Source organism: Protomyctophum parallelum, assembly GCF_964188405.1.
Source record: "Protomyctophum parallelum genome assembly, chromosome: 5".
In the NCBI taxonomy this organism is placed as follows: domain Eukaryota; kingdom Metazoa; phylum Chordata; class Actinopteri; order Myctophiformes; family Myctophidae; genus Protomyctophum; species Protomyctophum parallelum.
The window spans coordinates 1,641,029-1,657,649 of record NC_139702.1 but is presented as its reverse complement, the minus strand read 5'-3'; the positions used below and the strand labels follow the sequence as shown (position 1 = coordinate 1,657,649).

The 16,621-nt window shown below is 41.9% G+C and overlaps 1 protein-coding gene across 3 annotated transcripts in view; it reads right to left on the bottom strand.

The window, feature by feature from the left end:
* Window positions 1-15,713, bottom strand: part of galnt7 (UDP-N-acetyl-alpha-D-galactosamine: polypeptide N-acetylgalactosaminyltransferase 7) — a 38,283-nt gene extending 22,570 nt beyond the window's left edge. For all 3 annotated transcript variants that reach the window (XM_083765253.1, XM_083765255.1, XM_083765254.1), the window contains exons 1-4: window positions 15,469-15,713; window positions 10,976-11,087; window positions 7,351-7,589; window positions 5,268-5,353 (exon numbers count right to left, since the gene is read on the bottom strand). In XM_083765253.1, the coding sequence (XP_083621379.1) occupies window positions 5,268-5,353; window positions 7,351-7,589; window positions 10,976-11,087; window positions 15,469-15,600 (569 nt within the window). In that variant the 5' untranslated portion in view covers window positions 15,601-15,713. The remainder of the gene's footprint in view (window positions 1-5,267; window positions 5,354-7,350; window positions 7,590-10,975; window positions 11,088-15,468) is intronic.
* Window positions 15,714-16,621: the final 908 nt, after the last annotated feature.

Genomic DNA, 16,621 nt, shown 5'->3' with positions numbered 1-16,621 from the left:
TGAGTGCAGTGAGTGACTGACTGACTGACTGAGTGCAGTGAGTGACTGACTGACTGACTGAGTGCAGTGAGTGACTGACTGACTGACTGACTGACTGACTGACTGACTGACTGACTGACTGACTGACTGACTGACTGACTGACTGACTGACTGACTGACTGACTGACTGACTGACTGACTGACTGACTGACTGACTGACTGACTGAGTGCAGTGAGTGACTGACTGACTGACTGACTGAGTGCAGTGAGTGACTGACTGACTGACTGAGTGCAGTGAGTGACTGACTGACTGACTGACTGACTGACTGACTGACTGACTGACTGACTGACTGACTGACTGACTGACTGACTGACTGACTGACTGACTGACTGACTGACTGACTGACTGACTGACTGACTGACTGACTGACTGACTGACTGACTGACTGACTGACTGACTGACTGACTGACTGACTGACTGACTGACTGACTGACTGACTGACTGAGTGCAGTGAGTGGTTGATCAGCAGTGAAAGAAGTATTCAGATTTGAAGTAAAATGATCTCTATGTCACACAACGTTAGCCTGGCTAATAAAACAGACTGGCAGGCAATTTATTTTTTGCCACCGGCTGATTCGGTCTGGCTTATTAGCCAGGCTAACACAATGTAGAAATACTCTCTATTAGCCAGGCTAACACAATGTAGAAATACTCTCTTATTAGCCAGGCTAACACAATGTAGAAATACTCTCTTGCAAGCCACCAGCATTTCACTTGAGTAAAGCGGACGTGCTGTGAGCTTGTACATCTGCTATTTTTGAATGGCCAACACAAACATCTAATCAAAAACGGCACAGACGCTTTCCAAGTGTTTAAGGATGTGTGGTTAATATGGGTGGCTTATATTAAGGTGAAGGTTAAGCTAGTAGAACACAAACCCACACACCACAGCTGTTACAAAGTAAACAGTGTTGTGTGTGCGTGTGTGTGTGTGTGTGTGTGTGTGTGTGTGTGTGTGTGTGTGTGTGTGTGTGTGTGTATGTGTGTGTATGTGTGTGTGTACAGGCCACACCCGTGGCCTGAAGTTCAACTGACTGACAGTGGGGTGTGTGTGTGTGTGTGTGTGTGTGTGTGTGTGTGTGTGTGTGTGTGTGTGTGTGTGTGTGTGTGTGTGTGTGTGTGTGTGTGTGTGTAAAAGAGAGAGAGAGAGAGAGTATTTGTATTACTACACTTAAAATGTCATTTGAAATGACAGTATGTGGCGGCAGAGCTACATTCCACGCCATAAAGGTTCAGCCCTCTGGCATGCACACGTCTCAGTGACTTGACACAGGCATGGGTCAAAGGTCAGGCTGGCTCCAAAACCAGCCAACACTGCTCATGAGACACAATGGAAAAGAGGTCATTTCAAACTGGTAAGAATGCTACTAAACTTCCCTGTCGGGACTCAATTTACAATTTAGGCATTTTGCAGACGCTCACATTCCAGAGTGAGTTATGGTGAGCAAGGACAACACAAAGGAATACATCAAATGCATCTAGGATCATAGGAAAACCAATACTCTTATCATCAGTCTACATTAAAATATCAACAAATAATTTGTACATTGAAACCATAGGATGTGCAGCAATTGGCAATGGGTCCGGACCGGTCTTTAAAATACTCAAGTTGACCCATGTACCTGTCAAAGACTATCTAGTAGGATATGTAGTAGGACCCCACTTTAAGAACGAATGGTCTACTCTAGAGAGACGACCATGGGCCAAACAGAAGAGGCAGCACCTCTGACCTTGTTCCCCCTAGATTCGGCCCTAACACAGGGAAAACATGCATTCTATACTGCCATCAACAATGTGGAGTGCCCTACCAACAGGGACACCTACCTAACAGGGAAAACATGCATTCTATACTGCCATCAACAATGTGGAGTGCCCTACCAACAGGGACACCTACCTAACACAGGGAAAACATGCATTCTATACTGCCATCAACAATGTGGAGTGCCCTACCAACAGCTAACTAACACACTAACACAGGGAAAACATGCATTCTATACTGCCATCAACAATGTGGAGTGCCCTACCAACAGCCATGAAACTTCCCAATTCCACAGCCTGTAATTTCACTACACGAATAACTACTACAAGATAGTAATCCCCAAGACTGCCTGTACAAACCAAGGACTGTCTAAAGAGGACAAGAAGCGAAGACCGTAAGGGCGCCGCCATGTTGATCACATGGTGCTCCATGGAAGGGCTCCGTACGGTCCCCGCGTCCCGTCCTCTTTAGACAGTCCTTGGTACAAACCAGGAAGTAGCTATGGAAATGAATGGAATGCACAGAGCAGAGTGTTACACATCATGGTATGCGACTTGTTTTAAAGTCATTTATAAAAAGTAGTTTTAATACTTTTCATATTTGTGACCACTGACCAGATTTGAGAGCCTGTCGTCGTGGAACCTCCAGCTTTTCACCAATAATAATAAGTAATAGCACAGGCAGACTCTTGACATACTAGAGCATGTCTGAGTGAGATAAATGTAAATGTAAATATGAAATAAATTCTCAAACATGTAGCTATAGGTGTAATGTTAGAGTCCACAGAAGTGAACCTTTCAAGCCTGTTTTTTTCTCAACTTGCTGTTTTTTGCAAAACATTTCTGTATATCGGTAAGCCATATCTCTAAAACTGGTGGGTCAAACTGAACAAACAATGTGTCACTGGCTACGTTTACATGAGCAGTTAAATCCCCTTTTCATTCCGAATAGAAGTTCAATCCTATTACACGTTGTCATGTAAACACCTACAAAAACTTAAATACGAATGAAAACGCTCGATGCGATCTAAAAACCATTCCGATGTCACTGGCCGGATTACTCCAATGTTCAATGCGATTGAAAGAAAATTGGACTCATGTATACACTAATTCGGATGCAAGTTCATTCTGGTCTTTCTGAGCATGCTCCAAGGCGCTCATATCCAAGGCGCGCCGAGGAGTTTGCACATAGAGCGCGTAATTTGTGCAAAAAACATGGATCAGCAGCAGATGATGATACTCCTGGTCTGTGTTTGTTTGTGTGTGTGTGTGTGTGTGTGTGTGTGTGTGTGTGTGTGTGTGTGTGTGTGTGTGTGTGTGTGTTCAACGGTCTCTCTCTCTCTCTCTCTTCACGGTGGGTCACATATTTGAATTGTGGACCCCCAGAAAATAATGATATTTCAACTGGGAACCCCCCAAAATAATCATCTTTGAACTGAGGACCCCAGAAAATAATGATAATTCAACTGGGAACCCCACAAAAGAATCATCTTTGAACTGAGGATAATGATATTTCAACTGGGAACCCCCCAAAATAATCATCTTTGAACTGGGGAGCCCCCAAAATAATCATCTTTGAACTGAGGACCCCAGAAAATAATGATAATTCAACTGGGAACCCCACAAAATAATCATCTTTGAACTGAGGATAATGATATTTCAACTGGGAACCCCCCAAAATAATCATCTTTGAACTGGGGAGCCCCCAAAATAATCATCTTTGAACTGAGGACCCCAGAAAATAATGATAATTCAACTGGGAACCCCACAAAATAATCATCTTTGAACTGAGGATAATGATATTTCAACTGGGAACCCCCCAAAATAATCATCTTTGAACTGGGGAGCCCCCAGAATAATCATCTTTGAACTGAGGACCCCAGAAAATAATGATAATTCAACTGGGAACCCCACAAAATAATCATCTTTGAACTGAGGATAATGATATTTCAACTGGGAACCCCCCAAAATAATCATCTTTGAACTGGGGAGCCCCCAAAATAATCATCTTTGAACTGAGGACCCCAGAAAATAATGATAATTCAACTGGGAACCCCACAAAATAATCATCTTTGAACTGAGGATAATGATATTTCAACTGGGAACCCCCCAAAATAATCATCTTTGAACTGAGGATAATGATATTTCAACTGGGAACCCCCCAAAATAATCATCTTTGAACTGGGGAGCCCCCAGAATAATCATCTTTGAACTGAGGACCCCAGAAAATAATGATAATTCAACTGGGAACCCCACAAAAGAATCATCTTTGAACTGAGGATAATGATATTTCAACTGGGAACCCCCCAAAATAATCATCTTTGAACTGGGGAGCCCCCAAAATAATCATCTTTGAACTGAGGACCCCAGAAAATAATGATAATTCAACTGGGAACCCCACAAAATAATCATCTTTGAACTGGGGAGCCCCCAAAATAATCATCTTTGAACTGGGGAGCCCCCAAAATAATCATCTTTGAACTGGGGAGCCCCCAGAATAATCATCTTTGAACTGGGGACCCTATATAATAATCATATTTTAAATGGTGACCGCCGACAAAATAATAATCACCCACCCTGACAAGCACTTGGAATTGTAGGAGTTGAAGCATTACGTTTAGTTTGACTCGGTTCCACAGATAAATATTGTGAAAATAGCCGATCTACAAGCTCACAACACCCATTTCTTGGGCAATGTTTGACCATTATATAGTACTATCCATTTTAGAAAATACATTTCAACCAATTAAAACGTAACACATTGATTGCCAGGTTAATTCCTGGCAATCAATGTGTTAAGTTTTCATGATTCAGCTACCGGTAAGTTGAGTAACACAAAGCAGTACTTACTGCTCATGTAACACAAAGTAACACATAGTAACACAAAGCAGTACTTACTGCTCATGTAACACAAAGTAACACATAGTAACACAAAGCAGTACTTACTGCTCATGAGTAACACAAAGCAGTACTTACTGCTCATGAGTAACACAAAGCAGTACTTACTGCTCAGTACTTACTGCTCATGTCAATCAATGTGTAAAGTTTTCATGATTCAGCTACCGGTAAGTTGAGTAACACAAAGCAGTACTTACTGCTCATGTAACACAAAGTAACACAAAGCAGTACTTACTGCTCATGTAACACAAAGTAACACAAAGTAACACAAAGCAGTACTTACTGCTCATGTAACACAAAGTAACACAAAGTAACACAAAGCAGTACTTACTGCTCATGTAACACAAAGTAACACAAAGTAACACAAAGCAGTACTTACTGCTCATGTAACACAAAGTAACACAAAGTAACACAAAGCAGTACTTACTGCTCATGTAACACAAAGTAACACAAAGTAACACAAAGCAGTACTTACTGCTCATGTAACACAAAGTAACACAAAGTAACACAAAGCAGTACTTACTGCTCATGTAACACAAAGTAACACAAAGTAACACAAAGCAGTACTTACTGCTCATGTCGCAGGTCACTGATGCTCCTGTCCAATGAGATCATGTCGCTCGCCACCATGTTGAAGCCAAACTCCTTGATGGTGGCCTGATGGGCACAAAGGGTATAAGAGTTACCTGATGCCTGATGGGCACACAGGGGTATAAGAGTTACCTGATGCCTGATGGGCACAAAGGGGTATAAGAGTTACCTGATGCCTGATGGGCACACAGGGGTATAAGAGTTACCTGATGCCTGATGGGCACAAAGGGGTATAAGAGTTACCTGATGGGCACACAGGGGTATAAGAGTTACCTGATGCCTGATGGGCACACAGGGGTATGAGAGTTACCTGATGCCTGATGGGCACACAGGGTATAAGAGTTACCTGATGCCTGATGGGCACACAGGGGTATGAGAGTTACCTGATGCCTGATGGGCACACAGGGGTATGAGAGTTACCTGATGGGCACAAAGGGGTATAAGAGTTACCTGATGGGCACACAGGGGTATAAGAGTTACCTGATGCCTGATGGGCACACAGGGTATAAGAGTTACCACACTCCAACTAATACACTTCATCTGTTATAACCCATCAAGACCGGAGGTCCATTCTATAAATGCCTTCTAATTCAGTAGTTCTCACACATTAATGATTTTTTTTTAAACGTCCAAACATAGCAGATGTACAAGCTCACAGTGAGCTTGTACGTCAGCTATTTTTGAATAGCCAACACTAAAATCTAAAACGACACGGATGCTTTCTCAGTTTTAATGGGATAAAACATAAACCTTCTTCAAAAATCAACACTCTACTTGATCACACTACAGCATCAAAGGTAGCAGATCTGCAAGCTCGAAACGTGGCATGAAAAAAAGCGACGGGTTTTGAGCTTGTAGATCTGCTACATTTCTATTATAATTTGAATCCTGAAAAGTAACAGTTTTGGACATACTTCCCCAGCCTTACCAAACATTGTACCATTATTCCAAAATGCATGTCAAGTTAAGTTACCGCAAACAACATACCACTTCCTGCCTATAGGATGCATTATTCATTATTAGTATATAGATGTGAAGCTTTTACTCTGAAACAATTCTAAAGAAAATGTATTTGGATTGGCCAAATCAACATGACACATTAAATAATTAAAGTAGTGTTATACCAAAACGTTTAATTAGAGGTGGAGGTTTCCAAATACCAAAACTTCTAATTAGAGGTCTCCAAATAGAGGGTTGCTTAACCCATTCGGCATTCTGACCGGGCACCCATTTTGGTGTTGGCATCATGTTATGCTTTAGCTATTGAAAAATAGCAGATCTACAAGCTCATATCGCGCCATCGAGTGGCGCGATACGAGCTTGTAGGTCTGCTATTTATTTTTTAATCGAAGAGCGACTGACATTTTTAGAATCTGATCTCAGGTCAGAATGGGTTCATCAGACCAGTGTGTGTCCGGCGGAAACCTCGTATGAATCTGATCTCAGGTCAGAATGGGTTAAAGTGAATGGCAAATCGAGTGGCAAAGCAACATGCAAAGTGAGTTTAACGTTGTTTAATGCAATCAGGACGTTTCTGTTTGGATGGGTTGTCAGTTCTTTGCCACTCAGTGGGCATTCCTGCATAACTTCAGGGTTTGATGATGATGTCACGTGCATACCCTCTATACCAAATATTAACTACCGGTATCCATTTAATCTAAAATAATATTCGACAGAAAAAACCTAGAAACCCTAAAACTGTCTGCAACAAATACAATTCTTACTTTTAAAAAACCATACATTTTCGAAGGAAAGACGAAAATAAGTGTTTTTCTTTAACTTTTTCTGAAAATAGAAGCTTTGTAAGGTCTATTTTCACACACTATTCTTCAAATTATCATTGCCGTCAGGTGGAAATCTTGTATGTCCAAAACATTTTTTTTTAATTATTGCTATATATATTTGTTATAAAATAGTCTGCTATTTTTGTGTGACATTGAATGTGGAGAAATATGGAGATACAAGGTTTCTGCCCGACAGCGACGACATAAAAGCAGTTTTCCTAGATTTAAGTAATATATAGAACAATCAATACATTTTGCTTCAGTCGCAGCCTCTCCTACCTGGGCCGCATCTTTGTACTCGGGCCCGAGGATGAAGGGCTTGGCCCCCTCCCCCGGGCCCCCAGGGACCCCCGGAGGCTCAGGCTCCTGGGGCTCAAAGTTTCCCAGGATGCCTTGCTTCAACGTGGGGTTGGTGTAGGGGTTGGCGTGGGGCTTGAAGGTCACATACTGCTTGGCCATGACCTGCTCCTGCTCCTGGGCCAGGTTCTGGGCGGGCTGGTGGGGAGGCTCTGCCTTTCCTGGAGACAGAAAATATATTATTATTGAAACATGAATCCATTGATAAGTGAGTTCAATGACAATATTACCCCTAAAATATCGGAAATAAGAGCAATTTTTGCTACAAGTTCACTAGTCGCGAAAATAAACAATCTATGTAGTATACAGTAAGCCGAGCAACTTCAAATATGTGCCCATGCAAAGTATTATAATTTGTATTTATTTGTTTTCTGAGCAGGTTTGTCAGCCTTTCCTACAGACACAAGACAGTTAGAAAAATAAAAATTGATCATCGACACGATAATGAGACATTAGACATTATAGTGACAGAATAATTGGTGGTAAGAGAAAGCTCCTCTCACAACGATGCCCCCACACCGGCAGAACCTCTTCCTGGTTTTGGTAAATTAAAAACCAATTAAATTTTCGCTATCACGCAATTCCAGACAACCAGACCCAGAAGTTTGGTGCTATGCATTGGAGTCAATAGAGAGCCCAGTGACCAGCAGCTCATGAACAAACACTATTTCTGAATGACTGTAATCTTTGTAAAGTAATCGCTTCTGGAAAATAAAAGAAGACATAGCACATTATCGTCTGCTGTGTTGCTTCTCGATGTGTACAGTGCACTGTGTAATTTTAGAGGTATCTAAAGAACACAAAGTATGTTTCTGAACGTACCAAGTATCACAAGACTGTCCACTGTTTCCTGTCTGACAGCCAAATCTCACAATACCTCAGAGACGTGCCTGCCGCCGTTTAGAAGCCTCAATAAAATCATACAATGATTCTAATAACTTGCTTTTCGATGTGCACAGTACAGTGCACATCGAAAAGCAAGTTATCCTTCCACGTGCTACGTCCAACCAGGGAAACTCCCCCCTGTCAGGTGTAAAGGACCCTCAGGCATGAAGGAAGCATGAGTTCAAGTCTCTTGCTCTCCCCTTGTCCCCCATATATGGGGACTAGGTTGGTCTCCCCTTGTCCCCCATATATGGGGACTAGGTTGGTCTCCCCTTGTCCCCCATATATGGGGACTAGGTTGGTCTCCCCTTGTCCCCCATATATGGGGACTAGGTTGGTCTCCCCTTGTCCCCCATATATGGGGACTAGGTTGGTCTCCCCTTGTCCCCCATATATGGGGACTAGGTTGGCGGAGGGTGTGTAGAGCCCAGGATCACATTAGATAATTGACACAGGGGTGAAAAATGGGTTACAAAATTGTGGGATAAAAGAATAGTTAAGAAAATGGGTTAAAAAGTTATTAGAAAACAACCTGTGATATCGCTTCTTTTATATTCCTGAACTGATTCTATGACAAAGACCCCAATGGCCCAGAAATGTTTGTTCACGAGCTGGTCCAGCTGGCTCCATTCACTGCCATGTATTCATGTATGAAAGCGTCATGGCGTATCCATGAGGTCAGCGGCGTTTCTTCCATCTGTAAATAAACTCCTTGGTTTTGGTGCTTGGGTTGTGTGAGTTTCAAGTTACAAACCCATTGGTTTGTATAGCAAAAATATCGAATATCTAAATACTGAATCAAGCAAAACTAAAATCTGTCTGGGTTGCTCACAAAAGCCCGAATAGATGTTAAAATGACCCCAAAAATGTTTAAAGTGAAATATCGTGTTAACGATAAAGTAAAAGTAACAAGCTCAGAGCGTGCTGGGATGCAACCAGGGGGGCAGTCAGACAGATATTTTGTGAAGCCTATAAGGAAATCGCGATTCATATAATGGCCTGTTGTGGCGCTGTCACTGGACCCAGAAAAACCCATAGCCCCATAGAAGTCCATGTATTTGGGCCCAACTTCACCTAGACTGTATTACCTTAATAAACATGGTCATGAATACTTTCTGCTTCCAGTCACTAGTTTAAAGTCTCATTTCTAATGTCATAATATTCTTTTTGGAAAATTATGGTCCCATTAATTAAAAAAATTACCATAAAGTCACATATGTTCTGAGGGGCGTGGCTACCGTTACAGTCTATGATCGGGATTCCCCTCCCACTCGAGTCAAAATAAAAACCAACGGAGAAGAAGAGGGGAAGTCCCGCCTCGTGTCTGGGCCAGCCAATGGCCAGCTGGGCCAAAACGGAGCCAGCCAATGGCCAGCTGGGCCAAAACGGATCTAGAAAAATGGCGATTTACATCAGGAATTACCATAGAATTACAGGCTTCATTTTACGTCCATGTTAGACCCGGGGAACGCTTTGTCCATATTTTTTACAGTCTATGGATGCAACACGTTGTGAGCTTGTCAATCGGCTATTTGACAAATTTACCGTAGTACGTGTGTGTGTGTGTGTGTGTGTGTGTGTGTGTGTGTGTGTGTGTGTGTGTGCGTGTGTGTGTGTGTGTGTGTGTGTGCGTGCGTGTGTGCGTGCCTGGGTGCGTGTAACATGTATAGGTTGCCGTCTGGCGTCTAATGGTACTGTAAATCCTGGGTGGGACTAATTGGTGTTTGTCAAGCAAACGAGTCACACCCTGGCCCAGGCCGTAGCGTAACGGTCTGGGCACCGGACTGGTGATCCAGTCGCGGTGTGCCGCGGGTTCGACTCCCGGACCCGACACGGCCTTTACCGCATGTCATCCCCCCATCTCTCTCCCGTTTCCTGTCAGCCTACTTTCTATCCCTTAAAAAATCAATAAAGGCGTAAGCCGCAAAAAAAAAAAAAAAAAAAAAAACGAGTCACACCCTGAAGTGTACATTCTGAACCCACTTGTGAACACAACACTTCCATTGCCTACATGGGTCTTCTCTTCAACAGGGGGTCCGGGGCCTCTAGGCTTGGGGTCCTCAGTGTTACTACCAAATCTTGGTGATAGTAACTTTTTTGTACTTTTACATGAAACACTTGAAACCCAGCATCCCTACTCTGGGGGTAACATTCACCAAAAATAGCCAGTCTACAAGCTCACAACGTGTGTTGTGAGCTTGTAGACTGGCTATTTGCTCCAAAGATATTTGATGTAGAGGGGGGAAAAGAGCAGACCAAGTACAGAGCCAAAGGTCAGGTTTACTATGAAATGTCTGAATAAACACATTAACGTGAATCCAACATATTAATAGTTTTACAGTATAATTAATAATATCATTGCTGTCGGGCAGAAACCTTGTATCTCCACATTTCTAATTGCCATGTTGTTTTTGTTGTGTTTTTTGTAAATTAATGCCCTACTTCATCATACGATTGTGCGGCAACAAACATGGTGAAAATAGCTGATCTACAAGCTCACAAAATCTCGCTTGGCTTTTTAAAAAATAAGTACAAAAAAAAGGAACGGTTTTGGACATACGTCCTTTTTATATTGTGTGTGTGTGTGTGTGTGTGTGTGTGTGTGTGTGTGTGTGTGTGTGTGTGTGTGTGTGTGTGTGTGTGTGTGTGTGTGCCTTCTCACCGTGTTTGAGTCTGATGGAATTGAGGTCCACCTCCACCCCTTCCACATGGGGCCAGGGGACCACCGGCTTGAACTGGTCCACGGGGTCCCTCCCTGGCAGCAGACTGTCACCCTATAGATAGATAGATAGATAGATAGAATACTTTATTGGCAGTTTAAGAAAATTACAGAAATTGACATCATTTAAAAAAAACGCCAAATGGACTTAGACACAAAAAAGACTTCGCTTGTTTCCATTGTGGTCCACTTTGAAACATGAAACTATACACATACATACTGTACAGACAAAAACAACCATGAAACATATAATAAATAATCCTTATATATAAGGCTGGGAGCTATATACATAGGACAAGAGGTACCCTGAGAGAATAGTTCTGAGGGAGATGGGCTATCCAGGGTCGGACGCTAACTATGACCAGTGAGTGTGTAGATGGAGCCATGATTTCAGGTCTTTCCTAAATATTGCAATAGAATACCCTGCAGAAAGGCGGATTTGTAAACTTTTAAGTATCCACAATGGTATGCATCGTACAAATGTAACCAAATATGGAGCAGAGTTAAATGGGGTGTAAGTGATATTTAGGGCTGTATTTTGCGTGTCTTAAGTACCAGGTCTTATTACCTAACTTGAGTAAACTAAAGACCTGGAGGCGTGATCAATGCCATTTGGCTAAGAGCATTGATCACGCCTCCAGGTCTTTAGTTTACTCAAGTTAGGTAATAAGACCTGATACTTAAGACACGCAAAATACAGCCCTTAGAGTCTAGACCCGATCCACTGATTGGGAAACAGTGCTCTAGACTCTATAGAGCACTGTTTCCCAATCAGTGGATCGGGACCCATCACGGATACATTTTTGTGGGTCAAGAGTAAAGATCCCCCTTTTTTATTTTGTACATTGCATGAGGGTCAATAGATCAAAAGCTTTCAATAATAAGAATAATAATGTGCACAGATTTGAGTGTGCAGAGCCTCCCTTTATTTTTTTAACTTGCGTTGTGAGCTTGTAGAGTGGCTAATACACAATATTGGACAATGTTTGACAATTTTTTTAATAATAGGCTATAGTTTATTGATTACTGTTTATTGATCTTCTTTCTTGAGCTATTAAAATAGTCTTAAAAGTCCTTATGAAACACAATAAAGTCCAAAGTTTTTATTTGATTCAAACGTTGGGGGTCCTTCACTCAAACACTTGCGATTTACACTTTTAATTCAGCACTGTGTCAAACAACGAAAATAGGAGATCTACAAGCTCAGTCATCTTCAAACTCACTTTTTAGCTTGTAGATCGGCTATTTCTGGTGAAGCGTGGCCCCGTCCACACAGGCCCCTTTTCCACCGGTTGGTGGAAAAGGAACGTTAATTATGAATTGAGTGTGCAAAACCGTCCATACCTATATTAGATTGTTATCACCATGAAACCTCCCCAATTGAGTACTTACACGAAGAAAATGATTTATTATATTACAAATTTTACATTTTTAAATATGCAAATGAGGCATTATGTAGGACAATATGCAAAATAATCGAAAATATGAAAAAGCTACTACTGTGGAAGGGTTATCATGTATTAATTTTATTTTATCCCAATATAAAATATGCAAAATAATCGAAAATATGAAAAAGCTACTACTGTGGAAGGGTTTTCATGTACTAATTTACTATTTATCCTATAAACAATTTAACATATGGTATAGTTTGCCCACCAATTTTGGAGCTCTGGCTCATGGACTAAAAACCAAAAAGAACTGAACCGGTTCCCATTGGGAACCAACCGGTGGAAAAGGGGTCACAGAGAATGGTGACCGAATATGCTGTTTTTAAACCAGTTCCCAGAATGATAACATCTGACTGAAGACACCAACCTTGCGTCTCTGTTTGTACAACAAATATGCATATTTCCTGACGTTGGCAGGCAACTCACGTACAGTCAAGAGATCCATGTAAAACCCTAGAAGCACTACCCCAAACACAGGTAAATAATATTTTGACTCTTTTCTACCAGACTTTTCTAATCCTGCACTTTTACAATTCCATGTGTTGGTGACAGTGACACACATGTATTCTTGAATAAAGCGCAGGTTTTATGATGTCGTATGTCACTGAACGGTCCTGCGTACCACCAGTTTCGAATTTGCACATAATGCAGGAGGCAGCTTCCTAACTGCAACACAACAGTCAATGGAGGGTATTGCAACTGTAGATTCATCCCATTATAAAAAAGTCACACCTGTGTGAACCGAGTGGTGCAACTCCTCTCTCTCTCTCTCTCTCTCTCTCTCTCATGGATATCAATGAACCTAGACAGTCAGCAGTTGGATTTGCGTCCAGCAGGTGGCAGCCATGTCACATACTTCTGTCGTTCCAATTTCACACATGTGCACACCACTCGTGCTCTTGACGGATACACACATGATACGGACATTCCTGGTTGTAGGAGTGGTTGCACCACTCAAAAAATCTAGTGTTGCAAATTGCGGCTAGGAGCAACCATGATCTGGTACCACCCAAATATACAACAAACATGGAACAGTTCTCATTCTACTATACTCAAAATTTTTGATCAGCTATTTTCAGCAAAGAGGTTGAGTGTAGTCTAGAGCCTCTAGACTAGAGGAAAGGAGCCAGTACAGAGCCAAAGGTCAAGTTTACAAAGTAGTGAGGGTGTAGGCGGTTAAATGCCAAACAAACAAAAAACATGAATAGACACAACACTGATGACAGTGCTGTCAAACAAGTCTATGAAGCTATATCTATGAACATATGAAAAAGGTTTAATCCACAACACAATGTTATACAATGTGCTATATGTCCCTCCTTAATTAACACTTATTTTAACTATCACAGAATGGGTTGAGTTCAACTAATCTACAACTCAGTTGGCACCACATGAGAAAACAGCCTGTGGAAATGCAGTGTGATTTACCTCTAAAGCAAAGCATTGCATATGCACTCAGTAAAGTAAACACTACGTTAAACATTGCAAACACCAGATCATGTTTGCTTTGCTGTGGCCCTGTGGCACTTCGAGGCTCCCTTGTGTTACACCCACAACCGTGACCCGTAGATTTATGTGATCTTTTTTGTGCAAATTAAGAGCCATACACGCTGGCTTAGAGCCACTGAAGCCACTTCATTATTCAATGGCCAGAACATATTTGTAATGTAGGGCTGGAGCCATCTTTTATTTAAAAAGTAAACAGAGGGCCCAGGCCGTAGCGTAACGGTCTGGGCACCGGACTGGTAATCCAGTCGCAGTGTGCCGCGGGTTCGACTCCCGGACCCGACACGGCCTTTACTGCATGTCATCCCCCATCTCTCTCCCGTTTCCTGTCAGCCTACTGTCTGTCCCTTCAAAAATCAATAAAAGGCGTAAGCCGCAAAAAAATATCTAAAAAAAAAAAAAAAAAAGTAAACAGAGTATTTCCAATTTTCAATACCTTTTATTGTATACTTCTTCTAGTCCACAAACTCCACATATCAGAGGCAAATATTGTAGAATACTTTATTCCACGACAATTTGAAAACTTTAGTTTATAGTACTAGTTGTGGAAAGTCTGGTGGCACGAGGTTACAGTTGTCAGTTACTATAATAATATAATAATATTACAAAAGCCCTATATACATGTTGGCAATTTGAAAATAGCAAATCTGCATCTGCTATTTTTATAAAAAATTTAAACTTGCGAAATTGGATAGTCTGTAAAAATGAGTAGATTCTACTTTTGGTACTTTAATTACATTTTGATTTGTAGCCTACTTTACGCACTTACATTTTGATTACGGGACATTTACTTGGTTGTATTGAACAAGAGTATTTCTGCCTTTTGCCTCCACTCACAACTTTTTTTTTTTGCAAAGTAACGTCCGACTTAAAGAAAATGTTAAAACAGCGCCGCCTACGGGTCACATAATTCTATAAGGCCGCCGATTTCGACGTAACAGCGGTATATATCTGCTTGAGCTATGTCGGCTGACGCGCTGTGATGATGACATATGCGGATGTGGATCCTGGAAGGAAATGAATCGAGTTGTACACAGTCTAAAAATGCTGCTCAACAACAACATGATGACATCAAGTTAACTATTTTCTAATAAAATATATTTCTCACAGGGTGAAAAACCGTCCAATGGCTATGAATACCCGTCGTTTCGCCATGGCAACCACTGCTTCTGTTTAGCCAGCGAAGCTAATTAATCAGCATAATTAATTAATTTTAATAACTACAATGTGATCTATCACGCGAATGTGAATCTGTAATGTTGTGGCAACAATCAGTTGGTGGAGCGTGACTTCAACCAACGAGCTGACCTCATCTACAGGCTAGCAGATCAGACACCGTCTGATCTGATCAGATTTACACATCAAATCTATCGACACGATTTATCGATCAATGCAGGTATACAAACGGAATGGTACATTGGTTTGAGTGGTGCCCCGGTGTGGTGGTGGAGGTGACATGGGTGATCTCTCTCTCTCTCTCACCTGTTTGTGTTTATTAAAGGGGTCCTCCTGGTCGCCGGGTTTGGGGGACATGGAGCTCCACAGCAGCACCAGACCCAGAAATGTGGCGATCACCGTCAAACTACGTAGAACAAAGCCCACTTTCAGCCTCATGCTGGTTGATAATGTGTGTGTCCTGGAGAAATCCGGAGTGTTTTATGTTTAATCTGACATACACACACAGTCACACACACACTCTCTCTCTCCAGACACACACACGTCACACGCGCACAGCCGCACACACACAAGCAAGCTGCCTAGGCTGTAGCAACGCAAGCCGACTACAGTTACAGTAGCGTCGATGGGTGTACCGCCTCGAAGTGTTCCCACCCACAATCAGTGACCCCGGACACCAGGCAGGCAGCGAGTGGATGTGACTACCACTGCAGGACTTCAAAATAAGAGGATAGCTCGATCCTTGACATTTTATTGTATTATGATCCATACAGAAAGAACTGGACCTTGCATCTGTTATTTGTTTATTTATTATTATTATTATTACGCACGCACGCTCTTGTCAGCCCTGTAGTTCCTCGCACTTGAGGTTAACCACTGCATACAAGGGCAATAGTTTTTACATGAATTTGTGTGCACGGACAATAGTTTTACGAGACACACTCACTCACACAGAAAAGAGCACACCTGAATTCCTCCACCCCTCCCTTTTCATTGACTGATTGAAGTATGTATTTAACTGTATGCAGATTCGAAATCGAATAGGTACATTTCAAGCACAAGTATACAAAACTGTTAACTGTGGATGACAACTTAAAGCATTACACTTGTTTACATAGGGTGGAACAAGCTTAATGTTTCTTATTTATCTTATTGCCTTGCTCTCCTACTCTCCTACCACTACCACCCCTTGGACTTGGAGAGAGGGGTATTTAGATGGCTGTACTAGGCTGGATCAGGCTGGAATAGGCTAGAATAGGGTGTAATAGGCTGCACTAGACTCTTGGCAGCCCTGTATGTCCTCGCACTTGTGAATAACCACTGCGTTCACGTTCACGGGCAATAGGAGTGTGTGCACGGCCAATAGGTTTACATGAACATGTCAAGCTATACTTTACTGCCTCGTACAGCCTAATAGACCCTAGTACAGCCTAGCACAGTCTACTAGAGCCGAAAACAG